This window comes from Truncatella angustata (genome assembly GCF_020726525.1).
Source record: "Truncatella angustata strain MPI-SDFR-AT-0073 chromosome Unknown BKA67scaffold_7, whole genome shotgun sequence".
In the NCBI taxonomy this organism is placed as follows: Eukaryota; Fungi; Ascomycota; class Sordariomycetes; order Amphisphaeriales; family Sporocadaceae; genus Truncatella; species Truncatella angustata.
The window spans coordinates 1782465-1806019 of NW_025763387.1; the positions used below are offsets into that span (position 1 = coordinate 1782465).

At 49.8% G+C, this 23555-nt stretch overlaps 8 protein-coding genes across 8 annotated transcripts; 5 read left to right on the plus strand and 3 right to left on the minus strand.

Annotated features, from left to right (window-relative positions):
- Positions 1 to 1064: 1064 nt before the first annotated feature.
- Positions 1065 to 2517, minus strand: BKA67DRAFT_522854 (uncharacterized protein; the record flags this gene model as incomplete). Its single annotated transcript, XM_046098418.1, has 3 exons — positions 1065 to 1583; positions 1654 to 2149; positions 2216 to 2517. The coding sequence occupies 3 exons, from the start codon at positions 2515 to 2517 to the stop codon at positions 1065 to 1067; spliced, it is 1317 nt and encodes a 438-aa protein (XP_045955321.1).
- Positions 2518 to 3018: 501 nt separating this feature from the next.
- BKA67DRAFT_638253 (uncharacterized protein) lies at positions 3019 to 4689 on the minus strand (the record flags this gene model as incomplete). The annotated part of the gene is made up of 3 exons (XM_046105709.1): positions 3631 to 4689; positions 3190 to 3513; positions 3019 to 3060 (listed from the first exon to the last, which is right to left on the minus strand). The coding sequence occupies exons 1-3, from the start codon at positions 4564 to 4566 to the stop codon at positions 3019 to 3021; spliced, it is 1302 nt and encodes a 433-aa protein (XP_045955322.1). The 5' UTR covers positions 4567 to 4689.
- Positions 4690 to 6096: 1407 nt separating this feature from the next.
- On the plus strand, positions 6097 to 8007 carry BKA67DRAFT_373382 (uncharacterized protein). The gene is made up of 5 exons (XM_046096503.1): positions 6097 to 6584; positions 6679 to 6715; positions 6788 to 6855; positions 6912 to 7321; positions 7382 to 8007. The coding sequence occupies exons 1-5, from the start codon at positions 6375 to 6377 to the stop codon at positions 7821 to 7823; spliced, it is 1167 nt and encodes a 388-aa protein (XP_045955323.1). The 5' UTR covers positions 6097 to 6374; the 3' UTR covers positions 7824 to 8007.
- Positions 8008 to 8810: 803 nt separating this feature from the next.
- BKA67DRAFT_661767 (calcineurin-like phosphoesterase) lies at positions 8811 to 10142 on the minus strand (the record flags this gene model as incomplete). The annotated part of the gene is made up of 3 exons (XM_046107877.1): positions 8811 to 9432; positions 9490 to 9928; positions 9989 to 10142. The coding sequence occupies 3 exons, from the start codon at positions 10140 to 10142 to the stop codon at positions 8811 to 8813; spliced, it is 1215 nt and encodes a 404-aa protein (XP_045955324.1).
- A 1642-nt stretch (positions 10143 to 11784) lies between these two features.
- Positions 11785 to 13756, plus strand: BKA67DRAFT_538828 (Smg-4/UPF3 family-domain-containing protein; the record flags this gene model as incomplete). The annotated part of the gene is made up of 2 exons (XM_046100533.1): positions 11785 to 12020; positions 12103 to 13756. 2 exons carry the CDS (start codon positions 11785 to 11787, stop codon positions 13754 to 13756), a joined length of 1890 nt encoding a protein of 629 aa, XP_045955325.1.
- A 1046-nt stretch (positions 13757 to 14802) lies between these two features.
- Positions 14803 to 16011, plus strand: BKA67DRAFT_373418 (uncharacterized protein). The gene is made up of 2 exons (XM_046096504.1): positions 14803 to 15521; positions 15618 to 16011. Exons 1-2 carry the CDS (start codon positions 14912 to 14914, stop codon positions 15971 to 15973), a joined length of 966 nt encoding a protein of 321 aa, XP_045955326.1. The 5' UTR covers positions 14803 to 14911; the 3' UTR covers positions 15974 to 16011.
- Positions 16012 to 17112: 1101 nt separating this feature from the next.
- BKA67DRAFT_575935 (amidase signature domain-containing protein) lies at positions 17113 to 19605 on the plus strand. Its single transcript, XM_046103535.1, has 5 exons — positions 17113 to 17752; positions 17807 to 18190; positions 18238 to 18305; positions 18355 to 18859; positions 18924 to 19605. The coding sequence occupies exons 1-5, from the start codon at positions 17432 to 17434 to the stop codon at positions 19320 to 19322; spliced, it is 1677 nt and encodes a 558-aa protein (XP_045955327.1). The 5' UTR covers positions 17113 to 17431; the 3' UTR covers positions 19323 to 19605.
- Positions 19606 to 22177: 2572 nt separating this feature from the next.
- Positions 22178 to 23227, plus strand: BKA67DRAFT_661772 (beta-lactamase-like protein; the record flags this gene model as incomplete). Its single annotated transcript, XM_046107878.1, has 1 exon — positions 22178 to 23227. The coding sequence occupies one exon, from the start codon at positions 22178 to 22180 to the stop codon at positions 23225 to 23227; it is 1050 nt and encodes a 349-aa protein (XP_045955328.1).
- Between the last annotated feature and the right edge of the window lie 328 nt (positions 23228 to 23555).

Genomic DNA, 23555 nt, shown 5'->3' on the forward strand with positions numbered 1-23555 from the left:
TGACAGCGAGTAAGGCCAGAGAGTTGAGGCAAGGTAAGCTTTGTTGTCAACGAATGGTATACAGAAATGATAACCTGATCATGCTTTACAGCCAATCTCCATGAATACTTCAATGGTAGGATCGTCAAAATCATGGCCTCAGATCGGGAAAACGATTAACACCATGTAGTCAGAGGATCCACGAAAGCATTACGACAATGCAAGTACCCAAAGTGGCACCCGATGCTGATACAGTTCTGACCACTACCTCCAGCATATATTCCGGAGTACTACAATTTCAGGGAACAGGGGCGTCCTCCATCGAAAGTAGGGCCAAAACAACTGCAGCGTGCCTCGACTCCGGCTGCGGGTCCGAGTTATGACAGGGCTCCCATTACCCCATTGTCGTCAAGCACAAAAAAATGCATGTACTGCAAGCAAGGAAGTCTCCTCACTACTCCGTCTACCTCAAGGAGCAGGACGCCGACATCTAAGTGTACTAACTGCGGCCAAGTACTTCACTGGAGCAAAGAAAAAGAGCAGGAGTATCTATGGGGTTCATGCCCAGATTGCAGGAAGCATCGCGGACCTCAGGGTCATCGCCAACGTTACATCTGTCACCCAGACAATCCCAAGAATGCGTTCAGGCAATATTTCATATGCAGTCGAAGGAGCGAAGGGTGCAAATATTGGGAGTGGAAGACGTGATCAGCACAGTCGAGATTATTTCTATCCCTAACCTGCCTTTACTGTATGTTGGATGGCTAAGATACGGCGTTTTGGAACACATTGAGCACAAGTTGCTCCAACCATTGGATATTCCAATTTTTAGTTCCCAGTGACTGCTCTAGGGTTTGCTTCATCTGGTAGATGCTATCAACGAACATTTGTGATACGGAATAGTGACGAGTTGTCGACAGAAATTATACGTCAATAGTCCAAAATATCTCGTCCTAGATGGAGTTGATCTACAGATCACATGATATAAGAAAGACACTACGCTGAGTACCCTCATAGCTTCACCCCTCAACTCCCGGGCTATGACATCGAACAGGTCCTTGCTAGTTCTTTGCTGAATGTTGCGCTCACCTTGTGCTAGGCATGGGCAAAAAGTCCAGGACGGGTGCGCCGCTATCGAAGGTGGAAAAGATGCGCATCTTGATTGCAGAGGGAATCCATGGGAATATGAGCTTGACAAGGCGCGAGTACCACTTACTCATCGTCTCAAAGCCCGCAAAGACACCTGAGGCATTGCACACAAATTTGGCACGGGGTCGCTGTGAGCGTTCGTAGTTATCGAAGACTTTGACGAGTTCCGCTGTGGAGGGGTGCTCTGTATGTTCGAGCACCTCATATAAACCGTTGACGAGGCGGCATACATCATCTACGCACAGGTTTCCGCCCATGCCGAGATTTGCTGTTGCCTTGTGAACAGCGTCTCCTACCAGGACAGTCCGGCGGCCTGAGTTCCATTTCGTAGGGAGCACGCCCTCTTCCATGGAGATCATGCTGGCGCCTAACAGGCTTTGCCAGAGATCATTGAAGGTATAATCAGGCGTAACTTGGAGATGTCCCCATTTCTTAATAGCTTCGTCGATATCTGCCTATATTGAGAATCCAGGTTAGTGCCCTGCCGGGACAAATTCCATTTGCCATTTGTGACTTCCGACGTACCTGTCCATACTTGGGGCTGGGGTAAATCGCCTCGTTCTCATTAGCAATATAAATTGCCCAGAAAATCCTTCCCTTGACGCCGGCAACACTGAGACCACCAACGCCATGTTCGGGATAATATGTGTTGTTGATAACACCATCCCTAAGGAAAGGCCGTGTCGGATCACTGGCAAAGTAATTATTCGACGTGCATGTGAGAATACGATATCTGGTCTTGAAACCCTTGGCCAGGACCTCTGCTTGTTTCGGATTGGTGTCTCTAACTGTCTGAGCCATCTGTTGGCGCACCCAGCTGTGGACACCATCCGCACCAACCAGGATGCTACCCTCGACAATATTGCCCTTGTCGGTCCTGACCGTCATGCCATGATCGTGCTCGGTAATGGACTCAACGCCCTCATGAGCACGTATCTTTGACTTGGATACTTTGCTCAGGCCATCGTACAGGTTCTGTAGGTAGATTTTGCGGTCTAAGAAATACACAGGCCGCTTCTGACTTGGAATTATGAGCTAAATTCCTGCAAGCATACTCCATTAACGTGGCCGTGATTTTAATACTTACACACGCTCTAGCTGGATCAGCTCGTCCGAGGAACAGAACAAATTGCCCCGATCATCCCAGTGTTCCCGTACTCCTATGGGAATGCCAACCTCGCGGGTCTGCTTGTCGATACCAAGCTGTTCATGGATCAGGTTGGTGCAAGGAAGTACGAGGATCGACTGGCCGAGTTGTGGTGCAACATCGCGCTTTTCGAGAAGCTCGAAGTCGATGTTAGCCCGCTCAAGCGCATTGGCGAGTGTGAGGCCGGCCACCGAACCCCCTGCAATAATGACCTTGAAAGGTTGCTTAGATTCCGCCGCCATTGCTTCCTTGAATTTGACAAGTCTGGTCGAAAATTGCTAGGGAACGATCTGTGAAAGCCCTGATTCAGTAGGACGGGAATGTAGTATGCAGACCTGCATGTTGGAGACCTGCATGTTGGAGACCCTCGTCAATTGTAGCAAGCATTAATCGCACAAAAGGGCCTAGAATTCGCGATAAGATGACTGCTAGGAAGCATGGGCTAGAATGGGCTGATCTAAGTGTAATATTGTGCAATAACCTAGTATCCATTGACACGTGGATGCACCATTATCACGCGGTATCCACGTGGTGGACAAGTTCGTATCCGTTTGCAAATCATTATGGGGCGTATTACGCCTCCACTTACACCCTTTTTTGTGCATGAGCTGACACTACATCCACGCAGAGTCCGACAAAAGCTTCGGCCACATCAAATTGAGGAAAACGTTGACCAATCGAGGTATCAATCTATCGCTAGTTCTAAAGCTATCCAGTTACTCTAAGTCAGGCTATGTGCATACTCATCTGGCATACTCAACAAGGCCAAATCTCACGAATAGTATCTATATATCATTGGAGCAAAGGTGGCTGTTTGTATCTTGGTCTTACTCATATGCGACGGTGGTGGGATTATGAGCAAAGCGGTTCCAAGTCTCGTCGCGCAATAGCCGTGGCCAGGCTTCATCTGATACATCCACGAGCACTTCAGTCGTCCCACGAGGCGTGTTTGGGGGATTGGGCATGATGATTTGGAAACCAGCGCAAACACCTCCAGCCGGGAAACGTAGAGCCTTAATGTGATCCCCAAAAGCCGAGCCCCATTCAATTCCATAGTAGTCATACTCGTTCCAGTTGCTTTGCAATACGTTCTTGCCGGGCATGTCGAGGAAGGCCGTGCCAGCAAGACGGTTTACGTCGTCCATATTTTCGATGTAGTGCGCTACCTCGTCGAAGTACGTGCTACCACACTTGGCAACGCCCATGCGGATCAGACATGCCAGATCAGCCAGTGATGCCTGTTCCTTAGAAACAACCTGCGAGAGTGGCAAGACCGCAGGCGAGTAACCGATGATATTGCCCAGCGTATGAGGGTGTATGGGCACATGAGCTCGACGACGTGTATCCAGTGCGACCATGACGACGGAAGGTGCCAAGTTGCTGTCTGGGTCAACGTAGTCCGGGTTTTCGGCACGTTGGACAGACTTCCAGAGCAGTGCCGTCAGGGCATCGTTGGTAGAAATGAACGCGGGCAGCTGGTCTTGGGGGATCTGGTCCTTCAGAACACGCACATTACTCGGCGCGCACTCGGCCTTGAGTGCCTGGATCGATTCGGGCGTAAAGCGGAACACATGAGCATGGTGCCGGGCATTTATCAGACCCTCGGGTAGTCCCTCTGGTGTGAAGGGGATATGAATGAACTCCTTGTGTTGGTCGGCAAAGTTGGAACAAACGTTCTTGCCAGTGCTCTGCGACAGTTTGGCTCTGTCAGCAGTAGGTATTTCGGCTGGTCGCTCGATTGACAGGCCCTGTGCTTTTCGCACATCTTCCGCGAAGAGCTCGAGTAGCTTCCACATAGAGGTAGCATCGCCAAAAGCGTGGAAGCAAAGATGGTTAAGTAGTAACCCGCCCTTGATCAGGTTGGCCTGCATCAAATTGGTCGCAAGTCTGTCGACGGCAAAGTTGGGCCACTCCCCGCCGCGCCCGCGCAAGCAGAGCTTCTCGTTATCCATCGCAGCATTGGGGAAACCTTGTGCCTGTAGCTGCGCAAAGGATGGGATAGTATCGTCACTGCGGTGGTCTTTGACCAAGAAGTCCTCTATCTCGCCATCACTGTAAGCCTGAAGCTTGAGCATACCAGCCGGCTTCACATCAAGACCCAGTGGCACCGCTTCAACGCCCACAAGAGGCGTCCGCGACTTAAAGCTCGCCCAAGCGGTCTTGAGTATGGACGATATGTGTTCAGCATCGTAGTCCTCAGCCAATTCGAGACATGCCATATCTCGGATCCATCCCTTGGGACCTACGTGCTCGGACGCCAAAAGAGTCGGTGCCTTGTCGGTTACAGCCATTGTGAATAATTAATAAGTGTGAAAGGGTACCTGAACATCTGCTATTACGCACCGACCTACCATGGATGGGCGTGACGAGGATTAAATGCATGTCACTTTTCAACTACCGATAATACAGTGTAGATTAATTGGATAATGTTATCGAACTAGTAACGTTTAATGTCGCATGCAACACCATTAAACATCTACCCACTTATGAGCACCGTCGCTCCACATGACAATCTCCATGTCCGGATAGGGAGTCTACTATGGTATCAGGCCTTGAAAAGCGCAGTGAGGCGATTTCTTTGGCAGGGAAGGTGCAATTGGTTCAGAGCTCAACATCGTGGGAAACCACCCATGCAATCGATCCTTCACACCATAATATGATATTGCAATTCTGCGCCATGACCAAAAGGTGATCCTATTCCCGGCCCTAAGAAGCAGTAGTGAAAGCCCCAAGTGAGAAACCGTTGGCGGAACGGGTCGCAAAGCCGGACAGGCTTACCGTAGAGTTCCGCCGCCAGGCAGACCCTGAATTCGCTCAATCGAGGTGGGCGTGATCCACGGAGCGATGAAGACCAAATTTGTGAAAGAATTTCACGGCATCTGTATAGCTCCGCTTGAAGGCCTGATCAGCATGCTCACAGCCTGACAACTTCTAGGTCGAGTCATGTACCTTGGCGTATGTGAGCAATGAACATCACTGGTCTGCCGATCATGTTTAAAAAGGGGAACCCCCTGCTTTCATATAGGGCGACTCGACCGATAGTCTCATAGTTTGCGGACATCTGCTCAGTGGCTCCAAATCAAATAGGCGTACTTTTCTCCCTTTCTTTTTCTTTCTTTTCCTTGTACGATTTCTGTGTTCGGCAGGTCGAGCTCTCGGATCCAGCGGAGGACTCCGCTTAAGACTCAGAATCCCTGCCAATTTATTTGCGACCTCTTAAACCCGGTCTGATTATATCCCAGTCGATTGTAAGTGTCGAAGTCCCATGCAAAGGTACCTTGTATGTATCTTCGCATGCCAAGCGAGGCTCGTAATACCAAGGTGGTAAGTATTTACATACAATACTGTCATCAGCCAATGAGAATGCGCAGCTCGGTAGAATTGGGGGTTTGTCAGGGCGGTGCCTGAATCAGACTATGCGCATGGTACTTTGCAGCTGGGAGGGAAAATTTGACGCACCTCACACAATTTTCACAAAAAGGCTTCTCCTTCAACTTATATCAAATCACGCATGACCGTGCCAGAAGGTTATAGACGTAGAGGCTCACCATCGCATTTAGAAGGCAAACATATCTCTGCTTCCAAATGAACAGAAAACATTTATTATATTATGTTGTCACGTAAAACACAAGAGAGTATTACGCATAAATGAGCATCCGGTTTCCCTCCCAGGCTCCTAGCTACGTGCCTCGTAATCTGAGCCTGGTATGCTCCACTGTCCCAGGCGTCGAGGAAATTGTCCGTGAGCGAATGTCTAGCAATTGACTAGTCAACCGTTGGCGGCGTTGTGGGTTGATGGATGATCCGCCATTGGTCTTCGTGCCTGGGGATTTCCCCTTCCTTCGCGCTACATGGTCTGACAGTGGTCCGGCTTTCTGCGGGCTACGGGAGATGGAGAAAGGGCATCAAGATTGGAACTCGAGTCGTTAGCACCGACGATCAGCGCCTCAGCAAAAGTGCTGCTCCTCAACTTACTATTGATCAATCGATCATAGAGGAGGCCATATGAGACCTTCTCAGTGCAAAATCGTCAATGTTGGACAACACGATCACGTAGGAAGTGCACCGCGACACACTTCGAAAATTGCATTCGCCCAGTATGGCTGACGTCGATCCTATTATTGAGGCCGTATTCGGTCCTCTCCCGTCGGGAATCTCACTGGAGGACTCGATTGCTATGGGATATGATGTGGTTTCATGTGTAGTTCTGGGAGTCGCAGCAGCAGCTGTTGCTCTGCGCTTCTATGTTCGCACGATGGGCAGGGCGAGTAATCTCGGTATCGACGACTATACAGTCCTTGTTGGTTTGGTGAGTGAAGTGTTCGTTGTCACTAATACTGTCTATAACTCCTATCCCACAAAAGCAAGGAAGAACATAATTCTGACAGGCCGATATGTAACAGCTTAGTACCGGTGCCCTCGTAGCAACGACAGTTATTGGTGAGTACAACCACCAGGCGATAAGAGTAGTAGAACAATTCCAGAGGCGATGCTGACTTTATTAACAAATAGCTGGAGAATATGGATCTGGCAAACACGTATGGTCAACCACCGTACCACGTTTAATGACATTGCTGAAGGTAGGTGTATTCGCTACCCATGAAAGTATTGACATATTGACAAGAGATGTCTACAGGTAGTGTTCGCGGAGCCTTGGGTATATGCAGCAGCCGTAACGTCGACAAAGATCAGCATCCTACTTTTATATCGGCGACTATTCTACGTGGGAGACACCAAGATCGCAGAAAACAGTCGGCCTTTCGTTATAACATTCTGGACGGCCGCTTTCTTTACCTGCTCCTACCCGATAATCATGTGGATTACGATGGCGTGCGCTTGCCGTCCCATGAGCTTCTACTGGAGACAGTACGCAGGAGCTACTGATGGTAAATGTATCGACGTGTTATTGTTCTTTCTGGTATTCGGCATCATCAACATGGTGAACGACGTCGTCATTTTGGTGGTTCCCATCCCGCGTATCGTGCGACTGCACATGAACAAACGCAAGAAGGTCTCTGTCGCTGGCATTATGTTGCTCGGTAGCTTGTGAGTAGTTTGGCCCCGCCGCTACAGGAGCTCCCATAGCTAACCGTGACTGAAACTCAGTGTTTGCGTTGCCAGTATCGTCCGCATCTACTACCTGAAGAGGCTAACAATAGAAGCCGACGTCACCTGGATTCTCGGCCCAGCTTTTGGCTGGTCCAGCCTCGAACCGTCCGTGGGCATCATCGCAGCCTGCCTCCCGACCTACGCGCCGCTGTTCCGAAGCATACGCGACAAATCTACCAACAGCGGCAAGGGGACAGGCAGTAATGGCTACATGAGCGGTAATGGGACATCACGGCGGGGCAATCAAAGCCAGGCCGCAAGTTTTATGCATGGGCAGTCGCACTTTCGGATCGAGGACGATGAGATCGAGCTGACGGGGAAGAAACGCCACATGCGAGGGAACGGGAGCCAGGCAGATACGATGAGCAGGAACAGCTCCGAGAATGATCATGGTATCACAGTTAAAACACAAATACAGGTCAGGTCATCCGGGGTGTAATACATAGCCAAGATTTACGAAAGGAGAGAGCCATAATAATTGTAATAAATATCAGAAATTCAGTTTAAAGACCGTACTTGAACAAGCATGCTTACCCACGTGAGATCTGAGGTTGCCTGTCACGCTCTTGTGTATTATCATGCTATAATGCTGTCAGAACCGGGGCTAATAACGGCAAAAGCTGTTATGGTGACTGCTGTCGTGAAGGTGGCAAGACGCGACGAACCGTCCTCAAAATCGCGCGTGATGTGCGTATATATATCATCCAAATACCATAACAAACTTCAAGCATTACCTATACATATTAGTTAGTTTAGGTAGAATCCCTGTGAGCTATTTGCTTTTAGAAGCGTACTATCAAGGAGCTCGACTCCAAGCTAGTCGGTTCAGCAAAGAGGAAGCCAGCCTATATCGACCACCATCTCGCCGATTAAATTGTGCATGCCTCCAAAGCGGTGTAGGTTCGTCCGCTGTCATATGGGCATGGGGAAGACATGTCGGAGCGACCAAAGCTCGATGCGCGGTTGATCGCAGTGTCTTTTACAATCACCAACACGGCACGTTCATGATATGCACTACGGAGGACCCGTACAAAATCCAAAATAGCCCCTGAATGAGAGAAGGATAACCATCAAGCAACGATTCCTTTACAGCACACGTTGCAACGACAAAACGTGTCTGGTCCACGAGGAAGCTCCCACGTTATATGACCAATGCGGTGTCGACCAATGTCTAAGCGTAAATGTGAACTAGTCGGTTGACAAACAGTGTAAGAGTGGCAGCAAGCTCAACGTGCAGCGTGTTCCTTTCATAGATTCATAAATCTATTATCATGTCCTGTAGTATACACACGGCTTATATAACCGATTCATGAGAACATTATACCGTGCCCCATGTCTGCATTCCATCCTTCGGCAAAGCTCAGCCCCAGAACGCCGATGTTGGTATCATATCAATGCCAATGTACAAGAACCATAAAAACAAGGTCTATAGGAAATAGTCGGAGGGCCCACGCCTACCAGCAGGAACATGGCGCATGTCGTCAGGAACAGCGGAAAAGATACTGAACTTGGGATCCAGGTTCTTGTCCACCGTCATGATCGACGCTACATTACCACAGCGGTAGCAGTAGTTCGGTGCGGACCATACCGTAACGACCGAGTTTTGGGGGAAATGGAACTTGTAACCTTCGTTCACCAGTTGATGAGCTCGAGCGATGAGCTTAAGACCGTTGACATGGTTGAACTCGGTGGCGACCTTGTCTCCAAAGAGCCATCCAGCGCCACGAGGGCTGATAGCCCAAGTGTCAATATCTTCGGGATCACTCCAAACCAAATCACAGAAAGCACCCTCGTGAGGAATTTCCTGAGCACGAGCGACAACGCGGATCTGGTCGATGGTACGGATTTCGGGGGACAGACCGCCGTGTACACAAAGAACTTCGCCATCGACAATGGCAGCCAAAACTAGGAAGTCAAAGACCTGACAGCAGGCCTTCCAAACGCTGGCGTTGCCATACTTTTGTTGACACTCCTCGTAGAAGCCGTAGACTTGAGTAATCTGGCGAGACTCGTGATTGCCACGGACAAGAATGATGCGGTCAGGGTATCTGTGCATGGGATTAGTCATCAACCCGTTTCTATGTTTTAGTGATCCCAAGACTTACTTGGCTTTCAAGCACATAAGCAAAGTGAAGGTCTCCAAACTGAAATAGCCTCTGTCAACGAAGTCCCCGAGGAAAACAAATCGCATGTTTGGGTTGTTGACGGTCGGTGTCAGGTCCTGACTGGCAGGTCGGGACGAATTTTGAGCAGCAGCAGCAGCATCGGGAAGAGTATCGTCGTCGTCGTCAACCTCGGTCTCTTCGTTCTCGCCCTTGCTGTTTCGACGAGTCTTGATCTTCCTGCGCAGTCTTGGGTTTGTAATTTCAGTGGGGGGTTCGATCATGTCGGCGCTAATGACAGGTTTGGCGCTCTTGGGTGCCTCGACGGCGGTTTCGCCAGGCATGCCACCGGCAACGCGGAAAAGCTCAAGTAAATCATAAAATTGGCCATGAATATCTCCGCAGATTGTGACAGGAGTGACGACGGGTTGGATGTTGCTCTCTGGGGTTTCACAAGCGTTAGGATGCTGCTCGCATGGTCTGCCACAGTGAGACTACGTACCCTCCATCAAGACTTCCTTGACAATCTCGCAAAGCTGTTTCATAACGGGTTCGGGCAGATAGTGACACTGCTTGGCCTCTTGCAGCCACTCATCCAGGCCAGAGTTGGGGCCCAACTTGGCGGGCCCAGGCTTGGGGACAGATGATTTGGTCATCTCGAACGGTCCCCGTGGTAGCGGGGAAGAGTTATAGAGAGTGATAAGCAAAGCCTCTCAGATGGCCAGGCGTATACTGAGCAGGGTGCTGAGGCGGGGGCGGAGGGGGGGATTCGTCCCAAGGCACGGCGGATGCGAGATCGTGGAAGCTATGGCGGCGTCGCAAGGGAACTTGGGGCTCTTGGGGCTGCTGCGGCTGCTGCTGTGTCTGCAATTCCTGAAGCGTGTCTTGCGAGTTAAGCTGCCACTGCCACTGCCACTGCCACTGTTGGTGCTGTTGTAGCTGGGGTTGTTGTTGTTGTTGTTGTTGTTGTTGCTGATGCTGCTGCTGCTGCTGGTGCTGTTGACAAGCACTGGTGGTGTAGTGACCGAACCGCTGGTGGTGGAGCCAGTCCCAGATCCAGGTGCGTCCGGGAGGTCGAACTACAAGCTCAGGCTCGGGCTCGTAGACGGGGAGGGAGAAGGCGTTACTGCGTCTTCTGTGGTGCTTACGCTGGTTGGTCTGCTGGTCGGTCGGCTGGCCCTGGTGCTGCTGGCCCTCCATGTTTGTGGTCTCAACGCTAGCGCTATCGTTATCGCTGTAGCCGAGACGCTAGCTAAGACGCTTAGACGTATTTGGTGTTCTCCTTATCGTTATCACTGTATCGGTGGCGCTAGATGAGACGCTCAGACGTGTTTTGTTGGGGTGGGGATGGGGAGGGATCGTTAGCGTACCGGGACCACGAGGTGTTGCAATAAACGATGTGGTGTCCAGGTGGGCCGTGTCCGCTGGAAACCCCCCGGTTGGAGCATCTGTGCACAACAACCACCCACATGCAACAATCACATGTAGAGGGGTTTGTAGGTCATAGCTTTCATTTGACAATCACGCCTGTGTACCATATTGCCTTTCATATTGTCTTTCATTTGTCTTTCTCTACTAGACCAAGGTTAGATCCAAGTAGAACTCTGATAAAGAGTTAACAAGTATTGTTCTACATGACACTTCTGTCACAACCCTCCATGAAAAGTTCTGGCTACGTGGAGAGCGGTACAACTGAGTGCACAAACTGCTGTCATAAGAAATAGCAGATCAGATCAGATCAGAGTGTTTAATCAGCAAGTCTTCGCCTTCAGATCGGGCTGGCTGGGACCGAACCGCAAGGTTGGTGCCGTAGTAAGGTTGGTGGTGATGCCAACTTGAACCCCACTAAGCAACCACCAGCGTCGAGGTCGCATTCCTCACCCTGGGAAAGAATTACTGCATGGCGCCTTGTGCACAGTAGAATCCCGAGTGCGCATCTTGGTGAGTGACAGTAGAGAGTGCGCTCTTGTCATTTTCATTGACGACCTGTTGTCAACTCGACGACGAGCTTCCTTCCTGCACCATTCGGCGAAAAGTCCGTGAATGCGACTTCCTTCCCTAACCTTGACTTTAGACCAGATGAACAGCTTGACCCTTCGCCGCCACAAGCCCGTCAAGCTCACAACCCCCAGAGTTGGACTTCATCGCCAGATTGCTCATCGCTGCCATTTCGCCTCGTCAACCAAGTTAAGGTGTATACCATTTAGCGCGTCTTGGATCGGATATTCCTAGGTTAGCTTGCATGCTGCAACCGACATCGCACCAACGCCCGCTTTCCCATCAGTGCCAGAAGCGATAATGGTCTCTGCAACGAGCACAGCTCGCAACCAAAATGGAGTCGCGCCCACTGCACAGTCCAGTGCCGAAGGAGGCAAGAAGACAAAGGCTCAGCCGACTGGGCAGAAGCTCCTAGTTCGACATCTGCCCCCACTGATCACTGAGGAGGAAGTCCAAGCTGTACTCGGCGAGGAGTGGAAGACTGGTAACGGCAAGGTCGATTGGGCTCACTTTCAACCGGGAAAGATCTCCAAGAGGTATGCTTCTCGTCCTCCCGACCTTGCGCAAGACTTGCAAGTGCATGGTGGCAAATAGATACTGACTTGCTATGTCTTGCAGCGCTTTCAAGGAACCTAGGCCCTCGTTCTACTCATTGCACATCACCAAGGTCGAGGACGTTCCCGTCTTCAAGGATTTCGTCTTGAAGGCAACATGGCAAGACGCAAAGAACACATACACGATGTTGACCTTCCAGGCACATGCCCAGGATGTTGCTACCCGCGTCCCTCCGACCAAGCATCGAGTCGATCCGAGACAGGGAACAATCGATCAGGACCCCGAGTTTCAAGCATACCTGCACGGCCTGACCCAGCCCAAGGAGGCCCAGTCCAAGGAAACCGAGACTGCCGAGCAACTTGCATCTGCCAATGACGAGTCAAGCCGAGAAAAACAGGTCTCCCATCTCGTCAAGTTCATACAGGAGAAGAAAGCCGCCAAAGCAAAGGAAACAGCTGCCGCTAAGAGCGCAAAGCACAACCGTCAAGATTCGCAAGGTGGTAAGGCCAAAGGTGGTGACGACTCCAAGAGGAAGGGCAAGGACAGCAAAGCCGATAAATCCGACAAGGACAAGGACAAGGACAAGGCCAAAGAGCCCGCTCCCAAGCTCCTTACCAAAAAAGCGGCTGCTCAAGAAGCTGCCGCTGAAGCAGCCAAGCAAGCCGCTGGCCAGATTTCCGCAACTAAAGCTTCCGAGGAGGCCGCCCCCAAGAGCAGACGTGCTAATATTGCACAAGCTGCCAAAATTCTTCAGCGTGACCTGGGGCTCTCTCCAGGGAGTGCTCACAGACGCGCTCGACAAAATGCGGCAAAGGCAGAAGCTGCCGCTCCCACAGAGCCTTCACCTAGCACCACCAATGACAAGGATACAGCTGATACTGCCAAGGAGGCAGAAACATCCAAGACAGTCCCTACAGGACCTAAAGCTCAGGGTGCCGAAGGCTCACGGAGATCACGTGGGAAAGCGAAGGCAGCAGCTGCTGCTGCAGTCGTAAGCGAGACGACCAAGGGCAAGGCAACTGACGCCCCCGCTAAGCCTACGACTGGACCAATTATTCTGCTCAAGAAGGATAATACTAAGAAGGAAGAATCTTCTGCAGCAGCTTCTTCCCGGGTGCCGTCCACAGCTTCAAATGCACAGGCAGCTCCCACGCCACCAGCTAACCAAGCACCACCTACAGGCCCAAAGGCGACCGCAGGCAAAGCTGGTGGCACAAAGTCCAATACATCAACTCAACAGAAGAAGGGTGGTTCACAACCTGCCCCTGGCGCTATCCGTGCATTTGTGAAGCACGCAAATCCTTCTCAGGGGGTCACAGAGCCTTTACTTAAGCAAACAATGGAGACATTCGGCCCCGTCACATTTGTGGAAATTGACAAGAGGAAAGGGTTTGCATATGTCGACTTTGGCGATGCTGAAGCTCTCCGCAAGGCTATTGCTGCCAGTCCCGTGTCCATCGCCCAGGGCACTGTGCAGGTACTCGAGAGGAAAGACAAAAAGCCGGCCAGTTCGGCCCCGGCTCAACCGGCTCCAGCAGAAAAGCCAGCTGCAGAAACTCAAGTTCTTGCTGCAGCTTCTGCTGCCACCGATCGACCTAAGAGAGGAAATCGTGGTCGTGGCCGACGAGGCGGAGGTGCTAATGCCAACACCGCTACCAGCACCGATACTACGGCCGTCCAAGATACAACGACGCCAACAGCCCCCGCGGCAGGATAGTACCTACCGCGCCTCCGAGTCTATCTGAATGAATGGGCAGATGCCATCCCAGTATAGCAAACGCTCACAAACTTAAACCCCGAGAAGAGCAATCGATGAAGCTTCCGAATATAGAGCTCATCAACATTGCCAGTTCTTGAGGTTTCTTGCGATATCCCTCGATGCCTTTCTAAGTGCGGGTTTCTCTACCTCATCCGCCAGATATCAGAATAATAGCTATATTAGCATCTCAGCATGTCTTACACCAACTCAGGTGTTATGCAAGAAGCATCTTTAGCTGGGTTCTCATGCTGCCGAGGCTACTGTGCATGCGCCGCCTCAAAGAGGCATCACGTGTAGACACTACATTAGGTAGACTCTTTACAACCACAGATCTCTACGGCAACTGGGACTTCGAAGGGCGCAACTATCGATACAGCTTGAGACGTAAGTCACCAGATTATAGGCTTCGGGAAGGAGAGCTGCCCAGAATGGACATCGTTAATATAAAGGACTTCACGACCAGACTTGATTGCAGATTTTATCATTCGTACTAGGTTCTGGTGTTAGTGACGTGACAATTTCGCTAGCTTGTCTGTTTCACTCAACAGATATCATATACATACTCTGGTTCATGCTTAACTATGCGCGTCGGACCAGCTCCACACCAAACGCCCAATTGGTTGTCGAGCTAAGTGCAACTTTCTACGGTTCACCGGGCTCCAGCATCGCCAAGCCTGACGTCAGATGCCTTTTAAGTCACTATTTGATCAGCAGAGACAAATCCTTCGCTCAGCTGTGCCGCAAGGCTTGACCAATCCAAGGCTCGACCTTACTTCACTTGGCACGATACTCTGGATTGTGTTGAGACGCCAAGAGCCCGGTCAGGACATGGCGCGAGCACACTCCCCTTTTCTGCTGCCAAGTTCGTATGCTTGGGTTCATCAGGATGCCTGATCGGCGATGGCAGCTGAAGCACCCGGCGATGGAACGTTGTCCCAGATAGAAATCCTTCGTCATTGGAAGTTTGGCAGTTTACAATGGAAATTATCTCTTATAAAGAAGGGATGTTGCAGAAATGATTCTCGAGATCAGGGATAGGAAACTTCCCCATATTTCTAAACTGATCCATCGTCGAATTACCGACACAACTATACAGGGCAAAGAAAAATTACCATGCATTGCTCGAGCGCCTTAATGCTAGCTGCTGGAAGCTTCCTGTCCACAGCATCGGCTCAAAGTGTACCGCAAGCGCTGGAGGAGAACCGCGGTGGTGCATATCGCAGTGGGACAGTCAACTATATCGACGACTCAGACTTTGACACGGCATTGCAACGACCGAACGCGACTGGCGCAGTATCTTTCGTAGGCCGTAACGTCTCGGCCGCTTACCCCGGCAACGACGCCAGTGACTGGTCTCTAATTCTTAACGTCACGTCCGGTGTCGTCAAGCCCGGTGAAGACAACCGCGAGCTCACCGGCACTGCGCTCTCGATTCAGCAGCCACCCAGCTTGCCAGGCTCCGGATCGAACAACGGCACAGATGGGTTCCAGGTCTGTGTCAACTTGATGCGGATCGTGCCGAACGCGACGGTCAACTATACTCGGCTGGCCGCTGACGACCGGGGGACATGTGGGAGCTACCTGAGCGAGGAATGCATCTCCCAGGTGCGAGATCTCGCGGCCGCGAACTTCAAGGAGAACGGAACGTGTGCGTTTATCGACGAGCCTCCGGTGTCCTGTGGGAATACGACCGTCTACCGTGGCTATTCGGGACCCGCATTTGGTAAGTTCTTTGCTCTGACTACGTCGCCTTTGCACGTCCAGGTTCTAGGCTTTTCTTTTCTGCAATCTCTTTTGAGAATCTAAAATATTACAACAGGTCTTCCGGCTCCCTTCTATCAGCAGGACTGGACTGCATTTACATATGGGTCGGACCCACCCGTCAGCTCGAACAACCGGACCGCAGTCGACTTGGACTACGACGAGCAGGTCAAGGCCGTCTGGCCGGTCCTCCTAACGTGGGGTTACACCAACACGAGCACTCAGTTCAACGATACTGCACCTGCGACGAGCTTGGCCTGTGTGAGCGCAACGGACTTCACGCAGGGAAGCCGGGTTCCTAATGCTACAGAAGACGGATCGGGCAATGGCACGAACTCGGGCGGGAGAATGGGTGTAGATAAGACATTGATTGGCATCACGATCTTTGCGACGGCGTTTGCAGTTCTGACGTAATATACAAGAGAAGGGACTTATCCAGCTATGCAATCATTAGATAATCTGGCTCAATGTAATGCTTGATGGCCGCTCTTCATAGAAGATTGATTATGATCAGGAGAATCACAGAGATCTTGAGACTCGCCGCCGAGCTGCAAGAGGCACATCGCTCGAGTGAGCCGACCGGTGATGTGGTATTGGATGAATTTTGCGAAAAATCCACCGCCACATTTCCACTCCGTGACACCCTTCGCCTATATCCTCGACAGCGCCTACATTTTCACGTAAGACCATCTCATCCACTAGACAAAAGCGACCATGAGGTGGTTGTTATTACCTGCACCACCATTTCCCGAAGCTAGGACATCTGGACTTGGAAATTGCTACGTGCCGATGGCGAAAGCGCTGTGTCTCTAGTTGGGTGAATTAGGTTAGCCTTGATCTGGACGAATATCTGACCCAATTTTAGCGATTCTCTCGGAACTTCATGGAGACAAGGTGGATCGAACCCTTGCTTTTCGGGTAAGTAATGTTACTTAAAGTTGGACTTGGATATTTTGACGGCTTGGTGAATCTTCAAATTATCTTGCTACCAGGTCGCCCGTTTGGGAAGTTGCCCCCATCCCCACGAAGTGCACTTGTGTACTAAAAAACCTTGACAGCTCAACAAACTAGGCAAAAACCCAAAGTTATTATTGAAATAGATTAGATATTCAATAATAGTGCGATGTTCTTGGATATGTATTTTATAATCGTTTGAGCGACTTATAGGCTGCGCAAAGATATCTAGTTCTGGTGGACTTGTCCTATCACACCTTCGAGCTGAATGAAGTATACTTGATACTCTCTCTACGGGGCGGGGCCACCCGGTGGGGCGATCAACCACACAAGGTGGAGTGCCAAGTGGCGCATATAAAAGTCCACGAAGAATACCATTGACCTTGGTGGTTTTGCACTGGTATAATGTGGAATATACTCGAACATCATTAAAATCGGTACTAGTTTCCAATATGTAGTTAAAGGTTAAATATGGAAAAGATGGTTTGTCTCCACTAGACTAATAAACGCTCAAATTATTGTGCCTTCGTGATTCTTATATCAGCAGCTTGAGTGTATGTATTGTTCTCTGCTCACCGGAACCGCAATTAGTCGAGCGTCGATAAAAAGACCATCCGCAAGATCTACAAACATCGGCCAACGGCTTTTTTTGCGTCACGTACCCACCATCCATGTTATTCTGCTGTTGTGTTACTTCTCATTTAGGCCAAATGCCTTGCATGAACCCCTCTCGCGGCGGGGAAGCATTGATAACAATCTGTGGTATTGATTCGCTGCATGTACCTCAATCTTTTACGGAGCAGCCATTGGTCTTGTTATCTTTCGGATCGATCGCTTTCGTTATTTCTGTGGTTGTAGACTGTACTCAATTTGGACATTGATTACGCCGTAGAAATCACCCTGCACTGCAACGATCTTATGTCTAAACCTTTGGCACTTCAGGAACCGAACCAGAACGTGAACATGTCTACGCAAAAGACCTGGCAGGATCGAGTACTGGAAGCCCAAGAATTTCGCCATCAAGGCCTCGGCCTAGTTCAACCAGCCCTGTCAGGACTACCGGATGTTTTACCACAAAACTCTACAAGTTTGCCCGTTGCAGTCCTAACACCAAGGGAGCTAGAACTCACAGAGAAGTATACCGCTGTTGAGCTTCTGGAGAGGCTGCGATCCCGGGAGGTTTCCTCCGAGGAAGTGACACGCGCTTTCCTGCGCCGAGCAGCTCTCGCCCAATCTGCTGTACGTATTCATATTACTGGGTTATATCGTTCACGCGTTGCTGACCAGTCTCAGACTAATTGTCTCACCGACTTACTCTGGGATGAGGCGATCGAGAGAGCGCGTTATCTCGACTCCCTGCCGGAGCCGTGTGGACCGTTACACGGGCTGCCGATCTCCACGAAAGAGCACCATGGTTCAAAATCCGCCAACGGCACGGCTAACGCTTCGTATGTAGCTTGGATCGGCAAACCACAGGGCTCAAATGTGCTCTACGACATTCTCTGGGACTCTGGCTGCGTTTTTTACGCCCGCACCACGCAGCCACAGACAGTCATGCATTTGGAGACGAACAATAACATTTTTGGTCGCACAATCAACCCGTACAACCGGAATCTTACCAGTGGCGGCAGCAGTGGAGGTGAAGCTGCATTGATTGGCATGCGTGGTAGTCTCTTGGTATGTACTCTGGAGCTCCGACTGGACAATTCAACTGAACGGGAAAGGGTATAGGAGGAGACATCGGTGGCAGCATCCGTTGTCCAGCTGCACATTGTGGCATATATGGGTTCAAGTCAGTGCTGGTAATCGACGTATAGCGGTCGTGCTCTAACATCTACCAGACCATCAACGCACCGCTTGCCATGCGCTGGCGTCGACGCAATACACATGATCGGAACGGAGGCCATCCTGCCCACCTTGGGACCTATGGCAACTGATCGCGATTCACTAGAATTGTTCATGCGCACAGTGATTGGGATGAAACCATGGCGGCTAGACCCGTCACTCTTTGTCAAAGAATGGAGCCCACACAGCTTTGACCGCCCGCTGAAGATCGCGGTGCAGTGGTGGGACGGTGTGGTCAAGCCCCATCCTCCAATGACGAGAGCGCTTCGTGAAGTTGCGGACGCGTGTATTTCCGCAGGCATGGAAGTTGTTGACTGGGACTGTGAAGAATTGGACCATCAGTTGGCTTGGGAGCTCACAGCAGCCCTGTACTGGCCAGATGGAGGCGAAGAGGTACTTCGCCTCTTAGAGGAGAGTGGGGAGCCAATATTGCCTTTGACGAAATTCATCATCCAAGAGCAGAAGAGTGTTGCCAAATTAGATATGGCTGGGCTTTTCCAGGTGAGTATCATCTTTAATTCAACCGATGCGGAGGGTGACGCTAATATCATGGTTCAATTGACAGCTCTGCGCCAGGCGGGAAGAATATCGAGCGCGATATGCGAGCCACTGGAATAATCTAGGCGGTAAAAATGGAAGGGAGGTTGATGTTATCTTGTGCCCTCCTTCATTTGGGGCCGCAACCCCCCATGATCAATCGCGGTACTGGGGTTACACTTCGCAGTGGAATCTCCTGGATTACCCAGCTGTCGTTTTCCCCGTTTCCACGGTGGACCCCGAAAAGGACAAAAAGGACGATGGATATAAGCCGAAGAATGAACAAGACAGGTTCTGCTACGAGCTTTATAGTCCTGAAAAATATCTAGATGCACCAATCAGTCTGCAAATAGTTGGCCGGAGATATCACGATGAGAAGGTTATTGCTGCTTTAGCCGAGGTCGAACGCGCTTTAGGGAGGAAATAAACAGCTAAGAGCAGCGTTTGGTAGTGTAATTCGGCACTTTGAACTTTTCAGATTGACTTCATTGAGAAATCGAGCAATTAATTCAAGTGACAAAAGCACTGTGGTTGTCCCCCAAACGCGTCGGAAATTGAGGCTCTGGCCTGGAAAGAGCTTGAAGACCACCTTGATGCCGGTGGCGGAGTGGATTTTCGTTCATAGTCGTGTAAGCAGTACACCAAGACCGTGCCAGTGTTGCAAGTAAGGTTCGAGGTAGAGCATGTACCAAAATAAAACTAAGAATAGCCAAGCAAGCCACGAATTTTGATCACGATAAGAAGCGACAATCTTCTACCCCTTAATCACATGATATCGTTGTGATCCCATAACGTGTCAGCCGAGTTCCTGCGAGCAGCTTTACTCGACTGGTTGTGTAGCTAGTCAGAAACGCCGAATCTAGCTAATAGAACAGGCGATTGTCCCTAATTGGTCGCGCAAATGTCGTCTGTAGCTCGAAGGCTCTGAAATGCAGTTACGACTGGGTAAGCGATACCAACGCCAAAATCAAAACGGTCAGTGACGGTAACAGATTTTTATTTTTCATCTACACAGATAATGACAAACTAAACTGTGTGAGTCCGTATCGACAACAGTTGTTTTATCAGAATTATATCGTATTCGAAATACGCTCGTTGGCGGCTCTAAATGTAAGAGCCATAAAGGAATTCCTGGAGATTACCTTTGGCGGCTGGCCTAACCAATAACCTTCATGCAAACTATATGCATCGCCTGACCAATGATTGAAGCATGTCTTCATGAGCACTACGCCGAACACCGAAGGCAACTAGCCAACATTGGCCAAGAATAGATCGTTTAGGCTCGCAAAGCTTAAACAAATTTTGTTTTAATACCTAATTTGGATCCATCAGGGTCGCGTTTGGAGAAATTCTAATCCTCAACTGCCTCACTTAACTACACTTCATAATGATAGAGGTGAGAGAATGGGAATGCTTCGAAGCAATATAGCGCCAGACGATGCTGAGCCCCCGCCAGAAGGAAATGCTCTTTCTCCTTCGCATGCAGGTCTCGTTAAAACTCTAGGTTAGAATATTTTCTGCCGATGTGGACTGAGTCTGTAGTGGGCCCTGTCATCGAATAGACAGTGTCTCCTCCCTAAGCTGGGCGGTTCAGGATTGCTCTGTAACCGTTTGGCTCGAAACGACTCGATGTGGTGTATGCCCGAGGTCGTATCAACCGAAATATCACTTATCTTAGTGTAATATTCAATGTAATCCTATGTTATACTGCTGGTCCTCAACAGAAGCACCGACCAAGTTTGATAGCTTTCGAGACCATTCCTCGTTATCTTGGAGGAAATCCAACCAGAAATCAAGTGCAACCTCCGTGAATCTCTGTATACGTTACATATCACTCGTTGTGCAGAATTTTTACCGCTATCCTCTGTGCTTATACCATTATTTCTTCTATGTGTGTCTCCCTCAATGGCTTTCTTCACCCAACTTTATGTCTTTCGAGTCAAATTCAGACATAATGTGCGATCTTTGACTTAATCTATCTTCACTCAGCCCGACTGCGTTCCTGGTTTCTCAAATTACAGCGACACAACACCAGAGCAATACACAGTGCATTATGCCCATGGGAACCACCGTTAACTAGGAAGCGCGACTTAGTGTCTATCAATAAAGAATAAAACCACCTATAGATGTGTTTGAGTAGGAGTTGTATGGTTGGTACCCTGAGCGGTCGAGCTGGATAAATTCTGAAAGTTGGAATGATCCCATGTCAAGTTGGTGGATCCGACTGAACTTGCATTGTTGCTGTTATGGTTCGTCATCATGGCTGCATGATATGGCCTGATGTTGTTTTACTCTGTGAACTCCAGATGTGAGGTGGTGAACCATGCCATAACCCTTCCACTTGCTTCGTGTCAGGTGCAATGAGCTAGCATTTACCTTCGGAACTTGAACAGCACATCGCAGCGGCTGGAGGAATTCACCTAACATTTGCGTCTGTCCATGAAATGAAAACATTGAGGAGGAAGGCGAGCCAGACGAGATCTACACTTGAATGTCGGAACATTTGGGCTCTTCTAGTTGGATTGTTGATATTATGATATGGCATAATGGGGGATGTGGATGTGTGGGGTATTTACTAACCAAGTAAAGATGATGGTAATTTGAGAACGAAGAAATGGTTGACTTGCATTTGAAAGAATTCAGGTTGATTTGCTATTTTGATGGTGGAAGTTGCTGCATGGGTAAATAATTGAGATGCGTGCCCTGTTAGCGATGGCTAGCCACATAAACTTGAGTTGATGTGCTTTACATGAACGTGCCAGAAACATTTCCATTTCTTGACCTTTGGAAACCTCCCATATTACTCATAGTGAAAGTATTTGTCAATGACGACTTCCATGGCCACTGACAAGTTGCACCCCGCATAGTTTTTACAAGTCACCCAAGTCACCAGACGGCTTCCCCGACTTCGCCGAGGCCCATCCCCGAGATGCGGAGTCAATATCCGGGGAAGGCAAGGGTGCCACAAATCATATGCTTTTCCGTTATTCTTGGGCGTGAAACCACTGTCGATCTATTGCTCCGGAAATATAGAAGCTTGAGGGGTTGAATCATCAAGATATTTTCAGCCAATTGGCTCCCTTCGATTACCGATTCCCTCACCCACTGAGAATTAATATAACCAAGGGAACCAAGCAGCTGCGGTCCGGACTCGGAAATGTCCTCCGGGTCCCCACAATTTTATATTCCATACATAAGATCATGTCATTTCCCTGGATATAGCGGTTCGAGTACGCTAATTACAGATCATGTATGCTTGTATTTTTGAACTGCTCAGCCAAGATGAGACTACTCGTAAGCAGCGTGATTCGACTAGCGATTTACACGACAGTATTGTCACTGGTAGATACTGCTATTGCAACTTACGCCGCGACGACTAACTTCACGGAATGGTACAACGTGACAGACTTTCCTAATGAACAGGCCGCGAATGTTTCGCGGTACGTTTATGAGGCATTGAAGACGGCGGGCAAAGATCTCTACCCGTTTTTCGAGCATCGCTGCATTCGCTCGCAGATCTACGACAAGTTAGGCGATCTAGCGCAAGCGGATGGTTTCGTACAACCAACCCAGCCGTTCGATTCGGTCTTCTTCGTCGGTTCCTCTTATGTGTCCTCTTGGGCTATCGACACAGGCGCCGGACTAGTACTGATTGACACCCAAGATAATCCGCAAGAGGCCGCACGGGTTGTTTTATCGGGCCTGGAATATTTTGGTTACAATGGCTCTGAAATTGCTGCCGTGATCATCACACATGAACACGCTGATCACTATGGCGGTGCACGTTTTCTTCAAGATACCTTCGGCATGCCTATTTATGCTTCGTCGGTAGCTTGGGACACCATGGCTGATGATCCTATTGCGCCCCAAGGACTCGTACCTCCAGAGAGAAACATAACCATTGAGGATGGACAGGATCTGACCATTGGCAACACTACTTTTAGCTTTATCGCCACGCCCGGCCACACGCCGGGGACTGTAAGCTTCTTCTTCAATGTATATGATCACGGATCACCTCATGTAGCCGCGATTTACGGCGGCGGCGGGGTTCCAAGCAATGCGTCGGCGAAAGAAGAGCAGATCGGGTCCTATGAAAAGTTCTCGAATCATGCTATTCTAAGGGGAGCGGACACGTTGATTGCAAACCACCAAACTCAAGACAAGTCGCTATACAACTTTGATCTCTTGAGACATCGTCCATGCGGGCCCTCTAATTGCGATGAGGCGAACCCTTTCGTCATTGGGGATGAGGCGTATCTAAGATATCTCAAGACAATGGCACTGTGTGTGAGAGTCCAGGCGGCACGAGAGGGCCAGATTTTGTCGCTGTAGCTTATGTCAACAGGGCTTGCGGCTGTCGATCTTCAGCGTTGTCATAATCGCAAGAGGATATATTCGCACTTTAGAGTCGAGCAATAATGTTTGTGGTTGTTTTTAAGTGCAATGCTATGCCAGGAATTCATGAGTGCAGACGCGCCATACGCTGGTGGCCGAAAATGGGCTTTCGGCGTTTGACCTTCAGGCGTCATAACTAGACCCTTGAAGTGATATCACTCCTGAAAAAAAATCGGAAGGCTGTCAAAGAGATGTTCAATATTGTAACTCGCGGGATGGCCATTCAATACAGCCCTCTGGTTGTATAGACAAATGGAGTGGGGAA